At 39.5% G+C, this 23,748-nt stretch overlaps 1 protein-coding gene across 1 annotated transcript; it reads right to left on the reverse strand.

The window, feature by feature from the left end:
• Window positions 1-1,753: 1,753 nt before the first annotated feature.
• On the reverse strand, window positions 1,754-23,301 carry scn4ab (sodium channel, voltage-gated, type IV, alpha, b). The gene is given in 27 exon segments (XM_081716558.1): window positions 1,754-4,266; window positions 4,268-4,353; window positions 4,355-5,454; window positions 5,916-6,186; window positions 6,405-6,505; window positions 6,785-6,926; window positions 7,165-7,218; window positions 7,372-7,653; window positions 7,816-7,938; window positions 8,332-8,505; window positions 8,676-8,830; window positions 9,534-9,663; window positions 11,032-11,421; window positions 12,506-12,862; window positions 13,954-14,127; window positions 14,294-14,532; window positions 14,744-14,858; window positions 15,180-15,380; window positions 15,809-15,950; window positions 17,167-17,230; window positions 17,460-17,681; window positions 19,626-19,717; window positions 20,850-20,978; window positions 21,261-21,348; window positions 21,721-21,841; window positions 22,180-22,504; window positions 23,154-23,301. Coding segments are annotated over 27 exon segments (5,406 nt in total). The 5' UTR covers window positions 23,252-23,301; the 3' UTR covers window positions 1,754-4,235.
• Window positions 23,302-23,748: the final 447 nt, after the last annotated feature.

Below are 23,748 nucleotides of genomic sequence, written 5' to 3' on the forward strand. Positions count from 1 at the left end.
CGTGCTGCCAGTCAAAAGCTGGAATGCACTGCCTCCTGTGTCTCTGTGGCCCTGCCTCTCCTCTCACGGTCTCCGTCACAACACTTGCGTCCTCTCATGTTCCCACTCTTCACTGACAGGACAGACCCCTCAGCACCTCCTTGAAGACAGCACCTCCTTGGCTTTAATTAAGATCTGACTCTGAGTCTTAAACACACAAACATACACACGCGCGTGTGTGTGTGTATGTTTGTATGTATGTATGTATGTATATATATAATATATATACATAATATATAATATATATGTCCATAATTTCATAATAATTTCATAATTTCATATTATTATAAATAAATGTTGACTCATGACTCACAGATAATAGGTTCTAAGTAAAATAAAAAATAATACTATTTTTGTGATGACTAAGACCTTCAATATAATTTATTCATAACCTGTTTGTGAGAATGGAAATCCAGATCAAAACTGACCATCTTCAATAAAATTGGGTACAATGATTTAAAAATGTAGTTTGTGCATTTGTTTGCCAGTCTAGTCCTAAATCAACAGTGCTGGTGTTTGATTAGTGAATGATTATGTAATCCTTCATTTTATGCTGTACAGAACTGATCAACAGTGGTAAATAAGGACACAGCATATGCTCCATAGTAATAATGTTTATCAGGTACCATGCATATACGTCATTGTCTGACCTTTTGAAATAAGCCATGCCTGGCTAAGACCGAGGCTAGGAGTTAGGCATTCATGTCTATTCCGACTGTGCACATGGACAAGGAGGCGCTGAAACACGGGAGCCCTGTATTAAGGTTACAGAACCCAGATGACCCTTTGACACTCAGCTGTACACATGGAACTTGAGGAGTTGTGGTATCGTGGAAAGTCCCATGCTCCTGTGAAGTTCTCTTAATGATTGGAGGTATTCAGACCCAGATCCCAAATCCAAATCCAATCCAGTTAATGTAAACTGCTCGGGCACTTTGTTATCACTCCTCTGACTCCTAGGAGAAAAGGTAGACATGACCTCAAGGGAAGTGATTCAAGTGAACCTCAGAACCTCTATGAGCCCCTCACCTTCAGAGGAACCCTGAGATGATCTTATGCTCTTCTAGGACTCTTCTAGGAGCACACTGAATACAGCACAGTAGCTTTTCACTGTAGAAAAGCTTCTACCCATGCTGCCATAAGTATCATAATGTTTAATGAACAGAAACTGTTAAACTGAATAGGAAGGAATAGCTAGACCCTCTCACTTAGATGGCCGATTTGCAACCAATTTTAAGTGCCAGGAGTAACTGGAAGTAAAATTCACTTCCTGCTACACGAATGCCACATACAGTTTTTGTTATTTTTTGTGCACATGATCACACAGTTGTCATGCTAATGCCAGACATGAGAAGAGCCACAGATGGGTTAGCTCCAGCTCCTTCATTTTGGCATTTAACTGCTTTGAGATGTGAAATGAGATGAAAGATGCCATTTTATGTCCAAAAAAGCATTATCTCTTTATGGAAAACAGGGCCCAGGTTTCACCACTTAATATTTTTCCCTAACCTTTGCTTAAAGGCGATGCAGCTTAGCATCTGCTAAAAATAACAAGACGACTCAGTCTAGATGCTCGTCTCCACATGAGCTGAAGCTGTGTGCTTTTAGATTGGCAACTACAGAAGGTTTGAATAGTACTGAAGGTGAACAGTCCCAAAGTAGACCTTTGAGTAAGACCTTTAAATTAATTTTAAAAAGATGTACAGACACCAGATTTAAAGAAAGATTAGGTACTTTTTATTAGTTTATCATCAAAAAGGCGTCAATTGTATACAGAACGAAAATTATACAGTGATACAGGAAGAGTTTTGTCATGTACGTCAGCTAGGAAGTAGTGTTACTTACAGTGTGCCTGCGGTTAGGACCCTAACTGAGACATTTTACAGTGCTCTAAAATTTTACATAACATAGCTGCTAGAATTTAGTTGGACTACAAACATGCTCTTCTAACTGACAAAGTTAAAGGTTTGCATAGTTTACTCATATATATATATATATATATATATATATATATATATATATATATATATATATGTATATATATATATATGTATATATATATATATATATATATATATAGAGAGAGAGAGAGAGAGAGAGAGAGAGAGAGAGATAGAGATACACAAGGTTCCAGAGAAACAGGACATTTTGGACATTTTGAACAGAGGTCCTTCATCAGCTGTGCAAGCAAAGTGCTCAGTAAACTATGCAAATTACTTATATATATATATATATATATATATATATATATATATATATATATATATATATATACACATATACACACACACACACATTTAATTGCATTTCATCTTAATACCTTGAATACAAATTAGGATATCGCAAGAATGTTTGTTTTAGGTTACATGTTAGGTTACATTTATGTTTTATTGTTATTGGTTTAGTGTTCACACAGCTTTAACATCTGAACTATTCAGACAAATGTAGAGCTAAATTCACCTTCCCATATACAGCCAAATTGTTCTGGATGTGAAAAGCTAAAACAGAGCTTGTGACACATTGGGAATTTCATACAACCTCTGAGCTTTAAACATGACGACCCACTTGGAAGGGGCAGCTAAAATAATACTTTTAAAATAGCAATATTTCTGTAGAGGACAAACCGTAGTCAGACTAATATGCCATATTCACACCTCTCATTCTGTCACGTGCATGAACAAAAGAAAGGACCAGCATTTGTGTTCATTTTAAGTATCATCTACTCATTAGGTTTTTTTTCAAGATGATGTATAGCTGGGACTTTTTTAAAAATCATCACTAAATGTAAACAGGGAAAACATATTCCATGACTTCAGGTCTCAAACAGAATACGTATATTTTTTAAGTTCACAGTAATAAAAAAATAAAACAATAAATACATATATAAAGCAAAATTAAATTAAAAATATTTAAGCTTCTACTATATATTTTAGCCAATTCTGAAAGGCCATTATCACAGATTTGTTTTATTTAGAGCTGTAGCATTAGTATAAATAATGTAAAAAAACAACAACAACCCCCCCCCCCCCCAAATAAGTGTTAGCATATTCTAGTGGTACTGAAGTCATTTTAGTAGGTGGAATAAAAGTATTTATTACAGATCCAGTATTTACATTATGCTCAGTGAACATTTGTGTGAACCAGGGGGTTTCTTTCTCTCTCAGAACGTTTCAGTTATTAGTATATTGGAGTCTATGAACAACAATTCATAAGTATCTATCTATCTATCTATCTATCTATCTATCTATCTATCTATCTATCTATCTATCTATCTATCTATCTATCTATCTATCTATCTATCTATCTATCTATCTATCTATCTATCTATCTATCTATCTATCTATCTATCTATCTATCTATCTATCTATCTATCTATCATGCTTATCCCCCTCACACACATTTGCACATTTTTGACATTTACTTATTTCAAATGATTGCATGATTTCTGTTTTGTTTCTCTTAGACTGATTTTGTTTAGTTACATAAATGTTTCTTTTCATTAATATAAATTCCTACATGCTTTAAATATTTTATGTAAACTGATACTCTTAAAGCTTTAAATTCAAATAAACTTTTAAGCCATAAAAATTCGAGGACAGTGGACAAAAAATTCTTTGGAAAATTTAACTTCAATTTAAATGTAAAATCTCAGTATTACTTTTTAAGATATTACATTTCTTGTAATGAAACTGTCATTACTGTATCAAAACCAACTGATTACACATGGAAGTGTTTTTATCATTTCCCTTTTTGTTCTAAGATTGAATTTTTTGGATACAGAAAACATGCTTCATCTTGTAATCTAAAAGTGTCTTAATGTCTCGGGCTCCTCGGGTCCTAAGTGTTGTTCACACACGACCCTCCTTTAACTTGGAGATGTGGCAAACCTGTTCATTTAGCCACCACAGAATCTAGGTTTTCAATTTGAGGTTCAGATCCGAGTACCACTGATCTAAAAGCAACCACGGCACATTTTTGCTTCATCCTACTCTCCTCCATGGGTAAGGGTTAGACCAGAAGAAGCTTACAGCCTAACTATTAACACTTCTTGACGAATTTCTGAGATTCAGTTTCCTTTTGTATTACCTGCAAATGCCAAAATCCAATTTTCTATGTGAATAAACTGTTAAATTAAAAAGGTGCCATCTTGGTGCATTATGTAACTAAAACGCATTTTTTCATGCACATAGCTTTTGCTACTCAATAGGCTCTCTCAAACTATCCAGAGGCTGAAACGTCAAGGATGGAGAAGGGGGCAGAATGTGCGCACTCCTTACTCTGCACCGCGACCGAAGGAGCACCTTCCTTGTCTGCCTGTTTCTGTTTTGGCCTTGCCCGCTAGGAGATCAAAGGACACAGAAAGCCCCTCCTTTGGTGCTTGATCCATAAAGAGCGGCTTCGGCTCATCTGTGGTCATCTCGACTGTCGTAGAGGGATCCTCGTGCATTTTCTTCAGTTGATTGAGTTGACATTTAAGCAGATATTTGCGGTAGGCTCTTTGGATAACGGTGGCAGCCACATCCTCTTGCTTGCGTCGCAGAGTGGTGCTGATTGGCACATAGGACACCTTTGTGGGGTTGTTTGCCATGAACTTCTCCTCTATGCTCGACTTGAGCATCTCTATTTCCTCTGACTCACCCAGCACTTCAATGGTGAGAGCTATTAGGATGTCGACACAGTGGAGCTTCTCTCCTGCTACCATTGGGAGGTCCATGGTGATCAACTTGACTGTGTTTGGCTTTGGAATCCTCAGTGGGTCTTTTAGTGTGTCACAGAATTCTGACAGTGTGTTGTAAGAGATGAACTGTGTAGCATCTGGATCAAACTTTTCCCAGGTGCTGTAGAACATCTCAAAGTCATCCTCACTTAAGGGCTCACTGCTCTCCTCTGTTGCCACATTGAAGTTCTCCAGAATGATGGCAATGTACATGTTGACCACCACAAGGAAGGACATCACGATGTAAGAGCAGAAAAACGCTATTCCCATCGCCGGATTCCCACAATCACCCCTTACGTTTGTTCCGGGATGTTCCACGTCCGGGTCACAGTCTGGAGGTCCACTGTTTAGCATAGGAATAAGGAGTCCATCCCAACCTGCAGAAGTGGTGATCATGAACAAACATATGATGCTGTTTCCCAAGGTCTCGAAGTTGAACATGTCATCAATGCCACCCTCTTTCTTAACATAGCCAAAGTTGGACATGCCGAATATTGAGAAGATGAAAATGATCAAAAAGAGGAGGAGGCCGATGTTGAAGAGGGCAGGGAGAGACATCATCAGTGCAAACAGCAGCGTCCGGATGCCCTTGGCCCCTCGAATCAGCCGCAGGACGCGACCTATTCTGGCAAGTCGGATGACACGGAAAAGGGTGGGTGACACAAAATACTTCTCAATGAGGTCTGCCAGCAGTAATCCTAGAGAGAAAAACAAAACAAAATGCCATGTGGATGTTGATTTTCCAGTTTTACATTATACATGCATTTTTAAATGATTAGACTCTAAGGGGTAATACAACCAAACCTTTAAAAGGACAGTTTGTATGATAAACATGGCCCAAACAGCATAAACTGAGTCCATGCTAGACACTTCAAAGAGAAAATGCCTTGGAACAAATGTACACCATTGTGCCAAAGATGCAAACAATATGAGAACAGTTGCTCCTTCAACTTAAAAAAACATTGAAGTGTGTACCAAATTACCACTACTTTTGAGCCCTGCACCTTGCACCCTACACCCTAAACCTTGCAACCCTGCATTTTTGACTTCTGAATGAACCAGAATGCACCCAGCAGTGGGGAAGCACGAATAAAGCATGTTGCTGTTATTAGAATGACGTTTTCACTGCTAACAGCAGAACCCTAACTCTCGTACTTACCTATAATTGAAAGAATCACCACAATAAAATCAAAAATATTCCATCCAATGGAGAAGAAGTATTGTCGAAGGGCAATCATCTTCAGCGTACACTCTCCAGTGAAGATCACAATGAAGATAAAATTAATTATGAAGAGGATATTTTCGGTTTCAGTGCTCTGGTCATCAGTCTCCACCATCATGGTGACCATGTTCAGACAGATTAAGCCCATTATTGCAATATCAAAGAACTGCTTTGTAACAAAGTCGAAGATGGCTCCTTGAAAACAGTTCTTCAGACAGGTCCCCAAAGTGCCCAATCAGAGATGAAGAAACAAAAAACAATTAATACTTTGTGTCAGAAAATTACAGGGGATTGAATTCAAACAAATAATAATCTGCTATTCTTTACAGGGAATGTTGCATAAATTAGCTAATTAATTAATTAATTCGGAATTAAAGTTTATTATAAACAAGAATATATTATTTATCAATTATGACAAATGCATACCTGGGGGCGTGGGATAGGTTTTTGTGGTTTTTTAGAGCCTAGTTTCTTCATGGCATTGTAGTATTTTTTCTGTTCCTCTGTCATAAACAAGTCCTGTCCACCTAAGTATGGAGACACAGACACAGAAAAGTATTAATCTGAATGCCTTTAATTTGTCTTTTCTCAACAGTTGTGCCCTAGAAAACTACATACAAGTTATGAATCTACTGACAAAAAATGATACACAGAAGAACTACTATTCGGTCACTTTAATTCAGATATACAGTGCCAAATAGTGGAGAATCTTTATGTTGATTAAGCACTGCTTAATCACCTTAAGCACATAGCCATTACCATGGTTTGTACTTAGCGTTTAGAACTTCAAACCTTAAAAAAGATACTTATCTTTGATTTTTGTTGGTTGAAATTATCAATGATAACACCAATGAATAAATTGAGAGTGAAGAAGGATCCAAAGATGATGAAAATAACAAAGTAGAGGTACATGTAGAGGTTTGTCTCATACAATGGTTGTTCCTCAATCTAATTACAGAAGGGGAGGAGTGAAAGAACATGAAAAGACAAAAAGTAACAACCGAATTTACATTGTAAAGCCTTGATGTCATGTCTTCTGATTTCAGTGCAAGCAGATTTTTTGATATCACAACAGTAGCATGTCATAGTGCACAATTATCAAACTAATAGGAATACTTCTTTAGGGACCAAAGTCCTTATTTTTATTACCTATAATTTATCTAAAAGATGAAAGTATGGAACTTACTGCACGAGAATCCACAGCAGCATACATTATATCCATCCATCCTTTAAATGTTGACTGAGAACCAATAGGAAACCAGAAACCCAAAACACTGTCACCACCATTATCAGTCGATCATCTATCCATCCATTCATCTATCCATCCACCAGTTCATTCACCCAACATTTTTTTTTAAGTTTTTTTTTGTGGAAATCGAGTGTGAACACTAACCACTTGCAGTAAGGAGAGGTAGCCCATGCCCACATTATCATAGTTGACCTTCGTGTTCATCCATCGTACATCTGAATTGGCTTGGATGAGTGTGAGGCAATCACTTTTGTTGTTTACTTCATCAATCAGGAACACTTCCTCTGAGGTGGTATTAACGCAATAATAGAACTTTCCAGCAAACAGGTTCACCCCCATTATGCTAAAGATCAACCAAAAAATCAGGCACACAAGCATGACGTTGAATATTGAGGGGATGGCTCCAACCAGGGCATTGACCACCACCTGCAGAAATTCACAAAATGCACAAGGCCAAACTTGAATACCACACAAACCATACACTATAAAAAGCTTAACTGCAAAAACCCACAGTAATCAGTCATTTTAAACTTTGAGAGCTGGCCCGAGGCCGGCCCTAACTTGATCAAGTGGATAACAGGTACTTGCCCTCATTCCCTCAAATCTGGATAAGGCCCGAAGTGGTCTTAGTGCCCTCAATGTCCGCAGGGATTTGATGGGACCGAGGTCAGAGTAACCCAGAATGTTAGCTGTGAAGCTGATCAGAGAGACCTACAAGACCATTTGAAATGTGTTACATTGTGTTTGATATGCATTGGCAGATGTAAAGAACTGATAACATTCAGCAAAATGTTAACATTAACTTTAAAGAAGAACAGTAGCTACTTATCCTAGTGGAGGCTATTTAACATCATAAAAATGAGCTCTTGTTAACTGTTAACACTTCCTTATGTTCTTTATTGACTACACTGGCAATGTTGGGTGAGTTATTATTATATTAAAAGACACTTCAATAGATATCTACCGTTATAATTAATTTGACTGAACTATTAGCAGACAAAACAAAGAAATTCTCCAGTTAACAATTGTATTATTTATTTGTTCCATCTGTTAATATTTTATGCATTCTTGAGATTTCGCAATTACAAAACAATAATCACTTACATCAACAATCAGGAAGTCCAGCCAGCACCATGCATTTGTGAAGTATACCTTGAAACCATAGGCGACCCATTTTAGGAGCATCTCGACAACAAATATATAGGTGAAGACCTGATCCGCATACTCAAGGATGATTTTAATCACTCGTCGTTGCTCAATGTACACATCCTCAAAAGCCTAACAGGTAACAAGCAAATGGAAGACGTGAACAGAAGAAGTGAGCGATGACCATTTTAGAATGTGATTCTGCATTTTACCATAAGATTCTGCAGATGATTCCAGAATATGATTCTAGCAATTCTGATCTTATCACAGATTTGATGATGGCATGTTTCATTTCAGCTCACCAAAGCACCACTGCTGAGGAGAATCATGAAGATGATAAAAGTCTCAAAATAATTGTGCTCCACAATGATGAAGCAAGTCTTGCGGAAGTTCCACCATATCTTTCCTCTGCCCTCGGTGATGTCTACATCCAGGCATGGATACCGCATGATGCATTCTAGAACAGCAAAAAACACATGGTCAGTTCCCCAGTTTCATGGTAGTCACCATGCCAAATTGTGTACTCCAAGTGTAAACTGTGTACTCCAAGTGTAACTATGGCATTAAGAACACAGTGAGTTGTACTCTTATGGGTGCCTGGATGTAGGTGGCATCACTAAGAATGTCAATGCCCAGTTACAAAAACCTGTCCTAGCTTAATATTTTGTACAATAGCACTTTAGCTTGCTTAGCTACTTAGTAACTTAGTAGACCCCTAGTAAAGGTGTAACAGTACATTAATTGTGACTGATGCATTGATTCTAAAGGTTACGATGCATGTCTATCAATCCACTCTGTACATATTGATTCATATGTTGCATACTGCATAGCCAATAAAAGGTTTGAGAGTTAGTGGTTCATGAAATGTTTAGTAATCATCATTGGATTTTCGTTCAAGCCATTCGGAATAAATGCTTACTATCCACCTGATTTTATTGTGAATGGAAATCGAAATGTAAAATGTTCAAACGTAATAATTATAATTAAAGAACAGAACAGCATCATGTCATACTGTAGTAATGTTGAATTCCTATATTACAAATGGGATTCGTGCTGTACCCCTTCTATACCATTCTACTAGTATGGTATTTTGGATAACAGAATACCGCTTAGACTGCATGAATGGCGTGAGGGAATGGCTTAGGGCGTTTTTCTCTCACTTTCTGTGAAACAGTCCTTTGGGCTGTTGGAATCTTCTTCTTCATCACACTCAGTCTCTGCCGCCTGAGGATGCATGTCCACCGTGCTGCCAATGGAGGAGCTGTCTGCCTCTGAGTGTGTGTCTTTCAGCTGTGCGGCCCATGGAAAGAGATAAAGGCATCAGAACATCATCTCTGCATTCTTTAGGAGGAGCAAAAAGGGGACATTTATGAGAATTGTGCTGTTGATAATTTCAGTTGAAAAGAGCTACTAGTAGGACAGTGCTAACATTGGTGGTCAAGGTTTCTGGTTTCTGTGTCAGATCTATGACAAATAATCAAGCAATTATTCATGTGGACTTGTTGAAATGTGATTTGTAGTCTGTCATTTCTTGAATATGTGTTACCATGAACACTCAGGACATCTTGTGCAAGAATATGTCTGGTTTTACAGGTTCAGTATGAAAGGAGCTATATTTAGCAATATGGAGAAGACACCAAATGATAAGTGGTGTGTATGAATCTATCCCTCAGATTCGGATGACATCAGCTCATGTAACTGGAACTGCATAGACCTGACAAAATGTGATTTGAAATGCTACCATAAAGTTTATTCAACAGTATAGTTTCTGCTGTCATTTTTATTGCATCAAAGGCAATGCTTCTGATTGACATTTTCAGACAGAACAAAATGTAAACAGCTTCTCTGTTTAAATGTCAAATTTAGTTGACAGTTATACCAGCAATTATTATTATTATTGTTACCTGTTGTGTTTTGTTTTACTCTTTTAAAAACTCTAGTTTATCAGATTGCTTAGGTTCACTGTCTCACCTTGAGCAGTGTATTCCCTCCCCTGTGGAGAGGCAGGCATTGCTGAGGATGGCATGCCAGACTTTGAGACATGAGAGAGTATGTCATATGAGCCATGCAACTTGACCCAGTTGACAGACATACCAACAAACAGTTGCCTAATGAGTCATGGCTTGTGCTCCTCAATGAAACAAATGTTTGACGAAATGTCTGACCTCAATACAGCAGGGCTGTGTTTCCTATTTATGAAGCAATTAACAGTATGGAGAGATACATTTTGAGATATTTGGGTACAATATAGTGAATGGTGACTGTGTTGTGGGCAGGAAGAACCAGGTCAGGTATTTGTCAAACACGCTAATTAATCACACCATGCTGGTGCCATTTCCCACGCTCCGTCACTGTGACTCATGACCCTTGCCATGTCTCTAAAAACACAACCTCTATCTATCTCTCTCTCCCCAGTCATACAGTCCACAGATGTTTTATGAGGCCCTAAATTGGGTTAGCAGATCTCATAGTACATACAGATCAGTTTTAGGTGAGTGAAGTACTATGTGAGCAACAAAAAAAGTATATATATATATATATATATATATATATATATATATATATATATATATATATATATATATATATATACACACACACACACACACACACACACACACGCACTTTTTGTTGTGTGCTTAAACAGGAAAAACTCACATTCTCATCTTCATCTGTGCTGTCATCATCAATAGTTCTTTCAAAATCAGACTCAATATTTGCAATTGGAGCTCTGCTCACTGGGACAATGGCCATTTCGAAAGCTTCCACCTGCTTTCTCATCTCAGAGTCAGGCTCTTCCCCGGAGTCCATGTGGTTCCTGACTAGACCACTGTTGCCTTTCAGGTCACCAAGGTCATTCTCTTTTTTCTCCTCTTCCATAGGTTTCAGGCCTATATGTCTGATGACGAAGGCCTTGACCCAGTCACTACCTCTACTGATTCTTGCGATGGCGATCTGCAGGTTGTTCATTTCACCATCATCGTCTGATGATGACAGATTATCTCCACTAAAGGAGCTAAGAAGCAAGGCCAGGAAGAGGTTCAGGACCTGTAAGAACACAATGATCCAAATCACAGTTAATCCAAAATGCTAAACTTGTTTCTAATTGGTTGTTTTTTGTTGTTTATTTTAGTTTTTCTTTTTTCAAAATAGTGGTGCAAATCTTTTTTCCATAGGTCTTGGTCTCAATATCACTTTTCAGATTTTCTCAATATCAATTTTTCCTTGGCAGAAAAAAAAACCAAATTAAATTAGTACATAGAGAACGGTCTGCACTCTTTACATTTGAATCATATTTACTGAACTAATCGAACCAAGGGGTTTGGTAATTGCATATATGTTTCAGAAAGTGTTAAAAAAATACTAAGTAGTTTTTCTAGCTGTCTAGTTGTTAACCATAGACTTGAAGATATCTTAGCTCTCTTGCGCCACCTATGGATATTTATATTTCTCATCATACTCTTACGTCTCCTAAGATAGGACATCTTCTGAGAAATTCTAGGGTCAGCTTTGACCTTTTTCTGGTTGCTAATTCCAATGAAAAGCATTCCCAGTAAATATGGACCTTGGCTTGCTGTGTGGCCCTTCCCCCAGATCACACCCCCTTTTGTTTGTGCTGCGACCTTGCCGGTCGTGCGTTAGGATGTCTTGCTTACGAGACAGTTCCAAGCATGTGTGCCGTCTCACAATGTAAGTATCTGACAGAGACATCACCTATGGCTCGGATGTTCCTGTCCCAAAGATTGTAACATGTCCATACTTAATGTAGGTGTTGAGTGGTGTATACATGTGAAAAAAGAATGTTTTGTGTAGCTCAGAGTAGAGACTTCCTCAGTCTGTGGATGATCTTCTGGGGCAGTTGTGCTTAGGAAAGCAAATAGAATCTGTTCTTTAAATCATCTTTCATCAGTATGCAATATTCCAGTACTGAACTGTTGGCTTAAATGTGTAGTTCAACCAAACTAACGCAAAAATACTAACAATGTTTCCTGTTTGCATATCTTTATGGTGTGTGCAACTATTCTTGTGTATGCAATTCTTGTCCATGTAACAGAGACACTGCAAAAATATGACATCAAGCAGTTTCAACTGTGCGGTATTCAGTCAAACAGCTGACCAAGGAGGCACTCACCACCAGGTTCCCGATCACCATCACCATCATGAAGACGGTGAGGCACATGGCCTGGCCGGCCACCTCCATGCAGTCCCACATGGTCTCGATCCACTCGCCGCACAGCACGCGGAACACGATCAGGAAGGAGTGGAAGAAGTCGTTCATGTGCCAGCGCGGCAGCTCGCAGTCCTCGGCGATCTTGCACACGCAGTCTTTGTAGCTCTTCCCGAACAGCTGCATGCCCACCACGGCGAAGATGAAGACGATGATGGCCAGCACCAGGGTCAGGTTGCCCAGGGCGCCCACCGAGTTGCCGATGATCTTGATCAGCATGTTCAGGGTGGGCCAGGACTTTGCCAGCTTGAAGACGCGCATCTGTAGCCAGCATAGTCATTGCATGATTGTAGTAGATGGCTTTAAATCTTTTTGAAGTGTTTTTGGTTTTTTTACGGTCATTAATCATATTTTGGACATATTCAGGCTGCCAACAAAGCAATAATGATCATTAAACCTGTTTGGTATACAAAATAATGGAACCACCACACAGCATTTCAGTAAAGAAATTACGAAAATAAACTTTTGCTGGTTATCATAAATTATAAATTTATGAAAAAATATATATTATATATAATTTATATATAAACTTCTATAAATTATATATAATATAATTATATATAATATATATAAATTCTGGAGCTTAAGTAGAATGTCATATATATATATTTCCCGTAGAGATGCAGCACACTCATCACAGCCCAGTCCCACCAATCTCAGCTCCTGTCCTGTTCACATACTCCGATCTGAAGAGAAATACCTGTCCTAGCTACTATAACAGCGACGTCTAGCCACATTCATGCCTTCTCGTCTGGAACTCAGCAAATCATTTTTTACATCTTTTCAGTATACTTTATTTTTTTGTGCATAATAATGTCATTGTCATGTGACGCTGGCCTCTCTAGTTAACATGTCAGACCAATACACATCAGAACCGTCACACTGAGCGTTATATTTCACTAGATTGACTAGACTGAAGTTGTCTGCTGCCACTTAAATTGGATAAAAACTTTAAAACATTTTCAAGAAGTGTGGACCTTAGTTAGCATTTTTACACACACGCACACACACACACACACACACACACACACACACACACACACACACACACACACACACACACTCTTACAAGCCAGAATGTGAACAGTCAAGGCAAGAAGGATCTGAGCAAAACACTGGAAGTAAGCATTATAAGGCCTGTAATGTGAACGCAGCCCTGATTTTCAGTATGCTACTACTGATGGCACACACTTTGACATGGAAGGCAGTTCAACCTCAGACTGCTGCAGTTCAGTGAGACAATCTGTGAAGGACTTTCTTCGCAGGACAGTTTATAACCTGAGCTCTTGGCGCTTGTGCGTCAGGGTACACACAGTAGGGAACAGCTTTAAGGGGATGAAGGGATTACTCACGAGGCGGAAGGACCTCAGCACGGAGAGTCCCTCCACGTTGGCCAAGCCCAACTCCACCAAACTCATCGTCACAATGATGCTGTCGAAAATGTTCCAGCCAACTTGGAAGTAGTAGTACGGGTCCATGGCTATGATCTTGAGCACCATCTCAGCTGTGAAAATGCCTGTGAACACCTGAGAAGGACAGGAAACGGCTCTCTGGTGTTACTCCAGTTCCACTTCATAAGGTGCTCAGATACAGCTGCATTATCAATATAAATCAATCTGTGGGGTTTTTTATGTTTTGTTTCGTTTTTAAAAGATTTGACTCTTATATTTGCCTACATATTTAATACCTTACCAAGTTGCCAGTGCTCAAGACCGATTCAAATTCAGGAGTCATGGGATAGTGTTCCATGGCCATGAACATGGTGTTCAGTATGATACAGATAGTGATGCCCAGGTCCACAAAAGGGTCCATCACAATGAAGTTCATCCACTTCTTGACTCTGATCCATGGTGTGCAGCAGTCCCACTTCAGGAAAATATTTGCAAACTTATACCAGCAAGGAGGGCACAGCCTTTCTAACTCCTCTAATTCTGAAAGAAGAAGCAGCAATACACATTGGATGTTACCTTTGGATTTTACTTCTTCTAACAAGATGGCTTTGACTCAATCATTAAATGATTATCTAGTATTCCGTGAAGCCTGTTTTGAGGTAAGAAAATGTATCTTGGTAGCCTGTACCATACCCTCCAGGACAATCAATACTGGTTTTACTCGCTCAGGAAGTACATTAAGGAAAGTTACCCTCTAAGGCATTGCTTTCACTGCTCACAACACTGGCTTTCCTGTTGTCTGTGCTGGGCACGTCTAGCTGGTCCATGTCTGCCATGCTCCGATTCGACTTTGATTCCTCAAGAGACTTTGGGCACAGCACAGGAAATAGAATTAATTATGCATTAATCAAATGATGCAAATCACGTCATCATTGCTGTAATGACATCTTGAGGTCAAGGTGTCGTGCCTAACACAGATGGAATAAATTAAAAGGAATTTAGTTTAATAATCTTAAATAATCTTGACCTGAAGCTAGACATACTTATCAAATCTTCATGAACGTCCCATCTAACTGAGTCTTGGTAAAGCCAAATCTCTTACACGTTTCACTGCTTTGGTCAAAGTGGCGCTAATGCTGATCTGGCAGGTGAGGGAGAGCAGGGGATGCTAGCGCGTCTGAACTTGCCTTGGCGCGATTCTCTTTGAGTTGCTCCACGACTCTGGCATACTCTTCCTCCTTCTCCTTAGCTTCAGCTATAGTGGCCTCGTTCTGCTCGGCATATGCCATGGCCACCACAGCCAAAATGAGGTTGATCAGGTAGAAGGAGCCCAGGAAGATGATGATTACGAAGAAGACCATGTAGGTCTTCCCCGCTGCCCGCAGAGTCTGAAACATGCAAGACACCACCAGTCGGATGTGAAAGATTAGATTAGATCTACACTAAATTAGATCTACACTACTACACTATATTGAGGTTTTTCATTCACTTAAAGCACAAACATTGGCACCATAAGAGATGTTTTCTGACTTGTTCAAGAGCATTATAGAAGCTCATTCACAAGTTACTTTCCACGGCCAGTGTCAGATACTACATAGTTGTATGTGCAGCAAACATAGTCACATTTGAGAGCCAATGTATTGTTTTGTTTTGTTGTATTGTATTTTACGCATGAAAATGACTGTGCACTTACATCACTTAACAACAACACAGCTCCATTACTGAAGCATGACAAAAAAATAATGCAAGATGGTTAGCGGAATAAAATGGACTATTTTAAATAAGAATACGGACTCCAAAGTGTGGAGTTACGAACCATTTGGAACAAGTTTTCCCAGTAATCCTGTGTCATAAGGCGGAAGAGAGACAGAAAAGCCCAACCAAAGGTGTCATAACTGGTGTAGCCGTAATTGGGGTTCCTGCCAGTTTTCATACACATGTATCCTTCGGGACACTGCCTGTCAATACAGCACACAGTTCATTGATACAAGAAGACACGTTGTATTAGGGACTCACAAATAACTGAAAACATTAAAAACAAAGCGCAAAGTCTGCTGCCTTTATTGGTCTTTTTGAGCAGTGTATGTCTACAGTTTGAGTGGCTCTTTTGCATGTGTACTTTGGTCTGACAGATGGTTTCCTACAGACTATGTGAAGAATATATATTTAACACTATGAATGTACAATGTTACTTCTGTATCGTGTAATATATGTCTGCACTTTAATGTTCTGTTCTGTCAGCAGAAGACTGTAAATCCACGGCATTGGTTAGTATCCGCAGAAAACGAGAGAAACAGGAAAGAGAGGAAAAGGGGGAGTGAGCGAAAGAAAAAAGATTTCAAAATGGAGATTTTGAGTAAATTGCCTTCAATCCCATGAACAGTTATGGGACAAAGTTACACAAAGTTAAACATCATAACAAATCAGTAACTGAGTTAGCTAGCCTGTTTTAGACAGTAGCTCCCCAGGACCCAAGGAGAGCACCTCAGTGCCACTTGGTGCCCTTGGGGTTATGGGGGATTTCATTCAAAGTAGATTGTATCTGAAGGGCATGCAGCATAAACTACCCATTTGACCATTCTTGTTTTTATTTATTATTTTTAGCCACCACGCAAGCCAGTGGCACCGGCAGCCTGTAATGGCAGATGGGGGTTTCATAAAATACTTTAGTACATGATATTTTTAGTTGTTGTGAGTTTCTTTGAAACTGCAGTAGGGTGGCTAAGACTTTTATTTGCGTGGTACTTGAGCTTGGTTAAAACTTTGTATTCCTCCAAATTAATTTACTACATTTCTATACTATATAACTATATTAGTATTATTGTATTTTCTAAAAGTGCTAAAGGGCCATTCATTTACTTCATAGTTTCATGTGTGTTTCATCTATGTTTCATAGATTGAGTTTTGAGGCATATTTTAATAATTCAGACAGTGAGTAGAATCTGGAGTTACATATAGAAAACATTTGTTTTTCACTGATAGAAAATTCATTTCTTTCAGTCAATGAATGGTGAAAAACTCCTTCCAAATGACACAGATTTGCCAGCATGTCAGCAGGCAAAAGTTCTACAGATGCCAATTACTCTGTTCCAGGACCATGGGCCCTGGTTTCATTTCAGGAATATAGATCATTTATTAATGGATTTGATTAAAGTAGGAGAATGACTGACATACCCGGCATCAGAATTGTTTCCACACAGAAGTGCATCAATACCACCTGGTAAAAAGTAGTAGTTTTCTGCAAAGAAAATAAAACAACATTTCAAGATTAAAAAAAGCAGAATGACAAGTAGGTTACTTATAGTCATTTTTCCCCAAACACAGCATAGGCCTAGTCCTAAACTTGAAGGGGTTTTCCACAGAAACTGGCATTGTAATAGAAATATCTAAATTTATATCTGAACGCAGATGCCTACTGTATTATCTACACATCTGAGCCATGAGCAGAAGCATAGTTCTTCAGGTACCTTCGTTTGATATGTACTCCTGCCAGTTGAAGGTGGTGTTTGGGTAATCAGTTGGGGAGGCCACACTCCCGTGGGGCAACAAGACACATTTGTTCCGTAGGTTCCCCATGAACAGCTGCAGGCCAATGAGGGCAAAGACACTGAGGCAGAAGACAGTCAGGATCATGACATCGCTCAACTTTTTCACAGACTGGATGAGTGCGCCAACGATCGTCTTCAGACCTGCCAGCAAGTGGGGGGGGGGGGGGAGCAGGGGCAACAGAATGTTAGTCTTATTGAATCATGATAGCTTGATACCCTTTTTTCTCTACATCTACTTACACTGCTCAGAAAAAAAATTAATGGTACACTTAAATCACATATTGGTTCTTGATGAACGAAAAATTGGTGTACTTTGTTGAGAACAAAATGATATAACAATGGTCAGTGGAAACCATCAGGATTAGATTCAGAATCACACTGCAAATCAAAGTAAAAAATGAAAACACAATTTAAAAAATAAAAAATAAAAAAATTAGACATTTAAAAATTTGCGTAACTTTCAACATGGAAACTCATAATGTGAGTAAGTAGTGTGTATGGCCCCCATGTGTCTGTATGCATTTCTGACAACATCTGGGCATGCTCCTGACAAGACGGCAGATGGTGTCCTGGGGATCTCCCCACCAGACCTGGATCAGGGCATCAGTGAGCTCCTGTGCAGTCTGTGGTACTATACGGTGGCATCGGATGCACTGATACATAATGTCCCAGAGGTTCTCAACTGGATTCAGGTCTGGACAGTGTGAGGTCGAGTAAATGGCATCAATACCTTTGTCATCCAGAAATGATCTACCCACTCTGGCCACATGAGGCCGGGCGTTGTGCTCCACCAGCAGGAACCTAGGGCCCACTGTGCCAGCGTGAGGGCTGACAATGGCTCTGAGGATTTCATCCTGGTATCTAACAGCATTCAGGGTATTGTTGGCTATCACATAGAGGTTGGTGCTCCAAGGATATGTCTAGCCAGACCATCACTGTACCACTGCCAATCCAGTGTTGCTGGGTGATGTTGCAGGCAGCATAATGTTGATCATGGTGTCTTCAGACTATTTTAGGTTTGTCACATGTGCTCAGTGTGAACCTGCTGTCATCTGTGAAGGGGATATGGGTCATCAATGGTGCACCTGCCAATTCTGGTGTTCTCTGGCGAATACCAATCAAGTTGCACAGTGCTGAGCTGTGAGCAAAGGTCCCACTAGAGGATGTCAGGCCATCATGCCACCCTCATGGAGTCCGTTTCTGACAGTTTGGTCAGAAACATGCACACCAGTAGCCTGTTGGAGGTCATTTTGTAAGGTTCTCCTCCTGTTTGTCCTCACACAAACGAGCAGACCACCAGTCCCGTTGCTGGGCTGATGTTCTCTCCAGCTCTTCTCGTGTAATGGACCATGTCCTGGTGTCTCCTCCATGGTCTTGAGACTGTACTGGGAGACACAGCAAACCTTGTGACGGCACATATGGATGTGCCATCCTGGAGGAGGTAGAGTACCTGTACAACCTGAATGGGCTGCAGGTACCATCTTATACTACCAGTAGTGACAGGGAGTCTAGCAAAACACAAAACAACAGTACTGTAGAGAAGAATCAGCCAGGGAGGATGCGCAGAGAGTAACTGTGGCCACCACCTGTAAATCCAATCCCTTTTTGAGGGTTGTCTTGTTGTTCCTTTTCCAGTGCACCTGTTGTCATTTTCATTTGCACCAAACCGGGTGAAATTTATTCACAATTACTTATTCTTCCTAACTGGACAGATTGCTATCCCGGAAGTTTAACTGACTTTGTGTTATACTGCAATGATTAAGTGTTCCCTTAATTTTTTGAGCAGTGTATCATTATTCTAGCAACATGTATCAAAGGACATTCACCAAACTTTCACGTTATTCATCCTATGCTATATAGATATAGATATACACACACACACACACACACACACACACACACACACACACATATATATATATATATAGGATTCTTTCTATTCTATATAACTAGTATTATAAATCAAAACCTACAAGCAGTGCATTTAAGAATGATTGCAGCTCAGTTATCGTGTCTCTAAATCCCCTCTAACCAAAGCATGTGGTGTGATTACTACTCATTTGAAGATTCTGACTCTGTACCCACCAGGAATTACAGTAATTGTTTTCAGGGCTCGGAGAACACGGAAGGTCCTCAGAGCTGACACATTTCCTAGGTCCACAAACTCCGTAAGGTACCTGCGGGTGCCGATCGGCCAGAACTTGTGAGTGCTTTGTCATACTTTTTTTTTTCAAACACTGCAATGGTAGATCACAATGAAAACTTGAACCCACAATGAAAGCACTGACTCACAACATGACGTTCGTTTTTTTGTAATGTGACAATGTTAACAACACTACAGCAACATGATCTTCAGGGTCTTGTTAAAAGACAGGATGCTTCTAATTTGTGATTATAATTATTATCTGATGCTAATTATACTGACAGAACTCTTCTGAAAGCCAAATGTGCTTTTGCAGATAGGATAAGCTCCCTTTAGACATGGCAACATCAATTCCTAAGAGAACGATCCATTTGATCTCTCAAAGTATCTCAAAGCTCTATCAAGAACGTTCTATTAAGTTTCTTGCGTGTTTAATGGCAGCTGGTGCACTACACCCACTTGGGGAGTGATTTGTGTAGATTGTGAGTACTTTGTATGTCTGTGTATTTGGGGGTTAGTGGGCATAGCTGTGTATTTTGGGGTTAGTGGGCACAGTGGGTATTCAGTGTCTCAGCGTAGTTCCTCAGGACCACTTCTGCTCCTGCAGTAGCTTCTCTAATGAGAATGAAAGCCTGAGATGGCCAGCTAAATATAGCCTAAAGCTGGTAATGGACCCCACTTTACATGTGGATGACCATTTTCATTGTAAATCTGAAAGGCAGAACCCTGAACAGGGACTTTATAGATGTTCTACAGTAATCCTGATGTTCTACAGTAATCCTAGTAATCCGGATGTCCTACAGCAATCCTGATGTCATACAGTAATCCTGACATTCTACAGTAATCCTAATAATCCTGATGCCATATGATAATCCTGATGTTCTCCTGTAATCTTGATGCTATACTGTAATCCTGATGTTCTACTGTAATCTTGATGCTATACAGTAATCCTGATGTTCTCCAGTAATCCTTATGTTCTCCTGTAATCCTGATGCTATACAATAATCCTGATGGTTACGCAGTAATCCTGAAGGTACTTTTCTGGCCCGTTGTTTGAATATTCAGACCATCTTATGAAATGGCCACAACAAAGGTGTTGGTAATGAATGATTATGCAACTGCTCTCCAGTGGAAATATCTAATGAACTTTACTCATGCATACTCACGCCATGCTGATCACCATGAAATCCAGCCAGTTCCATGGATCTCTAAGGAATGTGAAGTCTCCAATACAGAAACCCCTGGAGAAGATTTTAATCAGTGCCTCAAAGGTATAGATACCTGTGAAAACGTACCTGTGACAAAAGAGAGTGCTCTGACCATGAGAAGGAAGTCAATGATTCATCAATAAATGATGACTGCTGGGACTGGATTAATCATGCTATAGTACATAGATGAGTAGATGAGTGTCAGATATTCATGCACATTTCTGATTGCCTTGTGTTACTTTATAAAATCATAAATTAATTTTGGGACTAAAATTATTCTTCAAAGAATCAAAAATGATTATTTTATAATGGTGATGATTATGACAATAAATTATTATTATTGTTGTTGAGTCGGTTGTAGTTACTTACTCTGCAGTTTTGCTCCATTGTGGTGGGTTGCTCATAGTCATGAACACACAGTTGGACAGGATTGTTACCATGATAAACATACTGAACAATTTACTGCACAGTCAAGGAGAAGGTGTGCTGCACTGCACTGCGACATCCTATTCAAATAAAGCTCTTTCAGTATGTACCATTATTTGCTGTGCATAATGCCTAGCTGTGCAGATGGCTAAATGAATATTAGTTTCATATTTCATGTGTTTGCATGATATCAGAGTACTGATACCCATACTGGGCTACCAAAGACATATACAGTGTGTCTCCTGTTTAACTCATCAGGTAACAGATGGTTTCCTAGCTGGTCAAATCTAAATCAATCATCAATCTTAGATGTTATTTGACATTTGTTTTTAGTTTAGTTTTAGTAATGTAACTTTAAACCTTGCTAAAACCTTTCATGATGACTTATGTGCATTCAAAGGATATGAATGTATGAGTATTCGGATGGTTGCTTTGCGAATGGGGTTAAATGGATTTAGAATGTAACAGGCAGGCTCAGCGTTAAATCTGTTGATCGTATTCCCTTTGCTGATCACGATGAAGGTCTGCAAAACACATCAACCATTTAACTTTGAAATAAAAGGTTATAATCTTCGAGGTAACCATAATAACATTTAGAACTATAATAACCATAATACAATTTCCTTCAGGATCAATAATCTCATCTTATCTTAATAAGAAACACCTTTCTGCAGTGTAATAAGCATCCACTGCTGCCTTGCTTACTATAACAACTAAAATCTCTAAAAAATAAAATAAAGCTAAAAAATAGTATATTTATGTGTTAAGAATATTTATGTTACTTCCTATATTAAATGGGTCAAATAATGATCAATTACTGTAACATGGTTTGTAAGAAGGAGGTGTTTGTGGAGGGACAGACTTTCTTGGATTTGTAGTAGGGATCCAGCTCTTCCAGTGGTATGTTGAGGAGTTCAGGCGGTGGCTCTCCGTAGTAAAAGGGTAGGGGCTTGCCGGCTTCCAGATCTTTAGAGGGTTGGGGCAGTTCTTCCTCTGGGATCTCGATGTTCATAGACTTCCTGTGCTGCTGCTCGGCGGCCTCCTCCGCCACGCGCCGCTTGAGCTCCGCCAGCGAGGCCGGCGTGAAGCGGCGGAAATGATCAGTGCCTGCGGGGGGGAGCAGGCGCACCATCTTCGCATTCTGCTTGACGAGGGATGTCACCACCTCGGGGTCTCTCAGACGTTTCCTACAGGAAGACGAGAGTTTGGACACTGCATGGGACACTGCATGTTACATATGACAGGTCAGTGGTCATTATGGATGGGAACACTGAGAACAGTCAACAGCTTTCACTCAGAGAATGACACACTATCATCATCATTTGTGTTGTGCTCCAGACTGTGACAATTAAACGATACCGCAAAAATAGGTTTTTCACATTCAAATTACAGAGCACTCTTTTTTTACAACGCTGCCAAACATTTTATGTCCAGTCAAATTCATTTTAGAGCTAAATGATTAAGTCATGGAAATGAAAATAATAGTTCAAAAAATTGAATTTTAGTTTAGCTGTTGAAAACAGATGCTGAAAAGTTTTAAGATGCTTATTATTTATTATAATTCGGTACTCAGGCAGATATTTTACATATTGTTCACAAATGTTTTGATTCCTTGCAAAAAAGTAAACAATGCCAAAAGGTAAACAATACCAGATCAAGTCCAGATACTTCTACCAGAATATACCACTGTGAGTCCACGTTCAAGAAATAAGCATTTATATGATAAGATGCTGTATCCGTGCCCCTCCAAAACAAACCCAAACCAAAGCAAAAAAAAACAAAAACATAGACAAACAAAAACTATTCCACCATCACCATGCGTTTTTGTACACTCACAACTGATGCGGCCATAGTTTGAGGTTTTTGGATTTCTTCACGTGTGCTGCACGATTCCTCTGCCATACCTCCAGGAGGGAGAGCTTTCGCCTGGGCATAGCTGCCAGCAAACCTGCTTACGACCGAAAACACTAACCAATAAGTCTCCTGCACGCTTAGCTGCTTGCTGTGGTTCCCGCACAGTTCTAGGCAGCCAGTTTTGCTTGCCTTGGATCAGACACCCGCCCCAAAACCCCTCAGTCCAGAAACAAAGACTCTTTTGGTCCTGTGGCGGAGCCTGGTAAGATTAAGGGATTAGACGCACAAAATGTTTCTTTCCTTCTTTGATTAACCATCATTTTAGTTGTTTACACAATGTAATTTATAAAACATGATAAGGAAATTCCTAAAATATTACAATTAAAAGTTAAAAAATGATGGGGTAACTGAAAGCTGTAACCAGAAAAAGTGGTCCAGGTATACCACTGAATGTGTGGAAGGATGGAGTAAAAGTTGGAAACACAATAACTGATAGCCAGTGACGGAAATAACAGCACCGTTAACCTCATTTTATCTTCACCCTTTGTAAACAACGGGGCGCTAATGATTCCCCTCA

This window comes from Electrophorus electricus, chromosome 6, assembly GCF_041902795.1.
Source record: "Electrophorus electricus isolate QZ-2024a chromosome 6, ASM4190279v1, whole genome shotgun sequence".
Taxonomy (NCBI): domain Eukaryota; kingdom Metazoa; phylum Chordata; class Actinopteri; order Gymnotiformes; family Gymnotidae; genus Electrophorus; species Electrophorus electricus.